The 6,297-nt window shown below is 43.8% G+C and overlaps 1 protein-coding gene across 1 annotated transcript; it reads left to right on the top strand.

Annotated features, from left to right (window-relative positions):
• Nucleotides 1-266: 266 nt before the first annotated feature.
• Nucleotides 267-2,952, top strand: LOC117512058 (tubulin alpha-1B chain). Its single transcript, XM_034172011.1, has 4 exons — nucleotides 267-435; nucleotides 1,358-1,580; nucleotides 1,663-1,811; nucleotides 1,889-2,952. Exons 1-4 carry the CDS (start codon nucleotides 433-435, stop codon nucleotides 2,867-2,869), a joined length of 1,356 nt encoding a protein of 451 aa, XP_034027902.1. The 5' UTR covers nucleotides 267-432; the 3' UTR covers nucleotides 2,870-2,952.
• Nucleotides 2,953-6,297: the final 3,345 nt, after the last annotated feature.

The raw sequence follows: 6,297 nt of genomic DNA, 5'->3' as shown, positions 1-6,297 counted from the left end.
TGCAGTAGCAATAGAATTACAGTAGTAATAGTATCACAACAGTAATATAGTATTACAGTAGTAATAGTGTCACAACAGTAATATAGTATTGCAGTAGTAATAGTATCACAGCAGTAATATAGTATTGCAGTAGTAATAGTATCACAACAGTAATATAGTATTGCAGTAGTAATAGTGTCACAACAGTAATATAGTAATACAGTACTGCAGTGGTAACAGTATTACATTAGTTCTATAGTATCACAGCAGTATCATCGCAGCAGTAATAGTACTGGGAGCGCCGGTATAAATGTGCGCGCGCCGCCCCCTCGCACCAGTTGTTGCCTCGAGCCCTCTGTGTTCCACACGCGACGTCACAAAGCCGTCTGCAAAAAGGACATTTGTCCCTTTTGTCCTCTTCTCTCCTTTATACAGTCAACCTGAGAGGAAAACATGGTAAGATCGGAATATTTATGTTTTCTTGTGTCTGAATCAATCGGAGGAACATGACTATTTAAAAATAACTATTACAGCATCAGCCTTTTGTTTGTTGTATGACGTTTAAATGTTTTCTATTTGTAACTAATCGTCTGTAATTTGGTGTAATCTATCTGAAATCCATCATTTGTGTTTGGTTAGTGGTGAATATCGCTGTGAGCGCACAGTTTGGGCTGCAGCGGTGATTCGACTGTGACGTCACAGAGAACAAAGCGCTGCTTCATTCAGTCGGTTTCTTACAGGCTGCACAAAAAAAATGTGCTTCAGTGTTATAGAAATATATAAAACAGTAGCTTTCCAAAAACCCTCATCTTGTTTTTTTATATGTAATGAGTCAATAAATCATAATCCATCCTTTTAAAATATGTCTGGACAGAAAGCAGAATTCATTTTTAATTAATTGCAGTTAACGTTTTGCTTTCATCTGTGAATGTGTCATTATGCAGCTGTTTGAAACACAATATATGATTTCAGATGTGGATTATTAAAGAACACCCGCGTGTCCACTCATCAGTGGGTGTGACTGCGTGGATTTTTTTTTTTTTTTCGTCAGCTATCATTGTGCTTCAGTGTGCGCGCGCCAGTGGAATATTCCACACTGACTGTGTGCGCGCGCCTATAAACACGTAAATCAGTCAGTCTGGTGTTGAATTAATGTTAACAAATGTGGATTAAAACGCACAGGACAAAGAATTTGATGGAATCGTGGAGCCGCAGCCTGGTTTTTGTTGTCTGTGGGTTGAGGAGCAGTCAGACGCCTCCTCATGCAGTGTCTGCTGATGACCGACAGGGGGCGCACCTGCATCTGTTTATGTTCATTTACTTGTCGATGAAAAACAAACTGAGTAGTGATTTTTTTTTTTTATCTTTCTTTCCACAGCGTGAGTGTATCTCCATCCACGTTGGTCAGGCTGGTGTCCAGATTGGCAATGCATGCTGGGAGCTTTACTGCCTGGAACACGGGATCCAGCCTGATGGACAGATGCCCAGTGACAAGACTCTTGGAGGAGGAGACGATTCCTTCAACACCTTCTTCAGTGAGACTGGAGCTGGAAAGCACGTCCCCAGGGCCGTCTTTGTGGACTTGGAGCCCACCGTCATCGGTTCGTCTCATCGGTTTTTACCAATATGTGTTTCAGGAAACATTTGAAATGCAGCATCTGAACAACAGTTTTGTCTCCTCAGATGAAGTCCGCACTGGGACCTATCGCCAGCTGTTCCACCCAGAACAGCTGATCACTGGTAAGGAGGACGCTGCCAACAACTACGCCCGTGGACACTACACCATTGGCAAAGAGATCATCGACCTGGTGCTGGACAGGATCCGCAAACTGGTGTGTAAACAAGAGAAAATTACTATTTGACAAATGAATATGTTTCACACAGTTGAACATCATCTTTCTGCCCTCAGGCTGACCAGTGCACCGGTCTTCAGGGCTTCCTGGTTTTCCACAGTTTCGGAGGTGGCACTGGCTCTGGTTTCACCTCCCTGCTGATGGAGCGTCTCTCTGTAGACTACGGCAAGAAGTCCAAGCTGGAATTCTCCATCTACCCAGCTCCCCAGGTGTCCACTGCCGTGGTGGAGCCCTACAACTCCATCCTGACCACCCACACCACCCTGGAACACTCAGACTGTGCCTTCATGGTGGATAACGAGGCCATCTACGATATCTGCCGTAGGAACCTCGATATCGAGCGTCCTACTTACACCAACCTGAACAGGTTGATCAGTCAGATTGTGTCCTCCATCACTGCTTCCCTTCGATTCGATGGTGCCCTCAATGTTGATCTGACAGAGTTCCAGACCAACTTGGTGCCATATCCCCGTATCCATTTCCCTCTGGCCACCTACGCCCCAGTCATCTCCGCTGAGAAGGCTTACCACGAGCAGCTCTCAGTGGCCGAAATTACCAACGCCTGCTTTGAACCAGCCAATCAGATGGTGAAATGTGACCCTCGCCACGGCAAGTACATGGCCTGCTGCCTGCTCTTCCGTGGTGATGTGGTGCCCAAAGATGTAAATGCTGCCATTGCCACCATCAAGACCAAGCGCACCATCCAGTTTGTGGACTGGTGCCCCACTGGTTTCAAGGTTGGCATCAACTACCAGCCACCCACTGTGGTTCCTGGTGGAGACCTGGCCAAGGTCCAGAGGGCTGTGTGCATGCTGAGCAACACCACCGCTATTGCAGAGGCCTGGGCTCGTCTGGACCACAAGTTTGACCTGATGTACGCTAAGCGCGCCTTTGTCCACTGGTATGTAGGTGAAGGTATGGAGGAGGGAGAGTTCTCTGAGGCCAGAGAGGACATGGCTGCTCTGGAGAAGGATTACGAGGAGGTTGGTGTTGACTCCATTGAGGGTGAAGGAGAGGAAGAAGGGGAGGAGTATTAAGTGTAGTTGTACGTGGTCCATAAACAACACAGTGCTGCATGATCTTCTGACCGTTGGTAATAAACACTGAGTTTAAACTGGCATTTTGTGTGTTTCTTTATGGCTTAATAGTTGTTTTATAAGGTTAAACTCAAAACAAAATTTAATCAATGAATCTGATTGTGAGTGACTTAAGAACAGGCTGTTCACTGTCAGCCGTTAGTTGTTTGTCAGCTTGTCAGGTTGTACTTCAGGTAAATCACGTTCATTCTCTATACCCACTTACTCCAGTCAAGGATGACGAGGGGAGTTGGAGCCTATAACAGCAGTCACAAGGCGAGGGGGGGGTACAGCCTGGACAGGACGCCACTCTATCGCAGGACCACATATAGATAAACTCATCCACACACCTACACTCAGTTTAAAGTTTCAAATTCACCTAACCTGCATGTCTTTGGATGTGGTAGGAAGCCAGAGCAGAACAGCCAGAACATGCAAATTACACAAAGAAAGGATCAGGGAAATGGATCCAGGAACCTTCTTGCTGTGAGGCAACACACGAGGCCACCATGCCGCCTCTATTATAGATTTATTAAATATTTCCAGTAATGTTTTAACATTATATTATATTTGCTTGAGGAGACAATATAACTCTGTAATCAAGACTATTTCTCACGTAATGACTGGTTTAGTTAAAGCAAGCTGAACATACTCTGTAATCATCATCATTCCATGAACATTACACCACTTGAGCGGGAGCAGCTGGGATGGATGAATTCACTTGCTCACCAGGGATGCTGGCAGTCAAAGCTGGCGGTATTGAGAGAGTCTCAGCAATTCTCAGTTTGAGAATTAGTCTGTGTTGCAAGAGGACCAGGAACTGAAATGGACTCAAATGCAATGAGGCATTTATTTTTATGGTGTTTAGGATATAGTGAATGTAGTGGAGACCTGGGGCCTCATGTACAAAGATTTGCGTGAATTTCCTACTGAAACACGGCATACGCCAAAACCCAGAAATTGACATTAGCACAAAAATATTCAGATGTATCAAAGTGTACGTCGGCACAGATCTATGCACATTCCGTTTGTACATCCCACTGAACGTGGAATTGCGCACACGCACCAAATTCCTCCCTGGCCATGCCTCCATCTGAATATGCAAATTTATTCAAACAGTTTGGGTGTGTCATGCTGACAGTACCATAATTGTGAGGTAAAGTGTGCTTGATGACATCTGCCATTGTCTCTGTGTTGTGTGTATAAATTAAAGAATTTTTAGAGGCAACTATTGGTTATCATTAGGAACAATTTTCACAAATAAACTATTTAACTACCAAGCAGCCATCCATCACACACAGTGCCAGCCTCCAGCCTGATGTGCATTTGCACATCACATATGATTTGAACATTGATAGAATGAAAATGTTTCCTATTAAGAAAAACAAATTCATCTTGTGATGTCGCCTTTATGTGTGCACTCAATCGCTCCAATCACAGTGGAAACCAGCTCTCATTGCAAATTGCACTTTAATGCTGCAATGCGATGTAGCTGGATGACATTCAGATGATTGCGTTCCACACAGCTGGCATGGCTCAGCTCAAGGTTGACTGACACACTCCTGACCAATCAGTGAGCTCACGATGGAATGCCCCTTTTACCAGGAAGTGCAGTGTGGTCAGCACATGTGTGGGAACAGATAGCCTCCTGGCTCCTTGCCGTATTACGCACTGGGCCAGCTGCATTCTGCGTGCAAGTCCAGTAACAACGGCCATGGTAATCTGAATTGGTTTATGAGCCAATTATTGTCATTTGCAAGTAAATCCTCGTGTTACCTGAATACTTGCTAACGTCGGATTGCACCATTTACAAGATCCTCTAACAACGCGAACACGGCCACTGTTAGTGCCATATTACACATCACTTTGTGCATGTGTTTACATCCACCCATATATTTTCAAACACGTGGGTGTGTTAATTTCTCATCTCTGTGTCACTGTTGTGCACATCACTCTGATGATGTCATGTTTTCACACTATTAATAGTTCCCACCTGTACGTGTCTGCAGTTGAACAATAGTTGTAGAAACATGCGTAAGCCAGCTAGAATTTTTGCATGATGCACTGCACTTTTCCACGGTCATTTCACTTTTGATACATCTCAGTGTTGGCATGGAGATGGACGTACGCCACGTTTTTGTGCATACGCAACCTTTGTACATGAGGCCCCGGGGCCCTATTGCACGAAACATAGGATTCAGATATCCAGGATAAATGACTGAGCTGAGTTAATCAAATCCAAAACAGGAGTATTCAGGCTCAATCGGGTGCACAGAGACCCAACCAGAATGAGCAGACACTGATACTATGAACCAGGTGACACCAATCCTGGATAAGTGTGTGTACACGGATTCCCCAAACAAACCCTGCCATCGATCACAGATTCACCGATGCACCATGGCAACCAGAGCAGCGTACTTCTCCCCGGCAGGAGGCAGAAGTCCTCACAGAGGCTGACTAGGACATGGAGCAAATTAGAAAGAAAACTAACACAGCCACAGTTATAAAACAACATCAGGAAGCATGGCAAAGTATTGCAGACCACCTGAATATGTAAGAAGTACACAAATACACCACTCATCCTTATCCTGGCTCAACTTATCTGTGATCTGTTTGCACAAAAGCGGGAGAGTGGAAAGTGGGATATGTTTTGGCATAAGACACCATGGAGATGTAGTCTGTGGAGCTAACATGTTCCAGACCAGGCTAAGTGCCAGGATCTATTGGGGGTCAACAACCTCATCCCTTATCTCAGTCAGCAGTCACCTCAAACAAAAACCAAATGTTATTCCACTCCCCATTACACATTGTTATCATGTTCAACTAGACCCACTGTCATTATTTAAACACCTGTGATCATTAATTCCAATCATTTTACATAAATGTTGATTTTAGATGATGTTAAAAACACTAGATCATTTACAGGTTCCCATAGACTACATATAAAATACACATCCCATATAAATAGAAATACAGTATATATGGCTGCATCCTAATTCAGTGGCTACACACTTTGAAGGCTGCAGTCGTCGGTTGCTTACACTGGAAGTGGTGTGACGAGGCCTTCCCATTGCTTGCCTAGTCATCTCATCATCTTGGACTTCTGGTTTGGAAAAAAACCCAGATACATTTGTCTGCGGTGACATTTTCTACACAGCACCTTTAATTTAACCTTTATTGAACCAGGTTAAGCTGTTGGCATTTGCCAGATCATCTTTCCAGTTTACTGCTTGCTTTCCAGTGTTTCAGACTGTCTGTCAAAGCTCCTTCTGTCTGATTTTTCTGGTCATTTATTTATATATATATATATATATATATATATATATATATATATATATATATATATATATATATATAATATCAAGCAGCATACACTCTGTCAAGATTTG

Source organism: Thalassophryne amazonica, chromosome 6 (assembly GCF_902500255.1).
Source record: "Thalassophryne amazonica chromosome 6, fThaAma1.1, whole genome shotgun sequence".
Lineage (NCBI taxonomy): Eukaryota > Metazoa > Chordata > Actinopteri > Batrachoidiformes > Batrachoididae > Thalassophryne > Thalassophryne amazonica.
Note: the sequence above shows the minus strand (reverse complement) of the source record. Positions and strands in the feature narration are given on the sequence as shown.

What these genes read in the sequence shown, in the direction of transcription:
- LOC117512058 (XM_034172011.1), top strand. An exon ending in CTTGGAGCCCACCGTCATCG is followed by an intron (nt 1,581 to 1,662) that starts GTTCGTCTCATC and finishes TTGTCTCCTCAG; the next exon opens with ATGAAGTCCGCACTGGGACC. An exon ending in TGGACAGGATCCGCAAACTG is followed by an intron (nt 1,812 to 1,888) that starts GTGTGTAAACAA and finishes TTCTGCCCTCAG; the next exon opens with GCTGACCAGTGCACCGGTCT.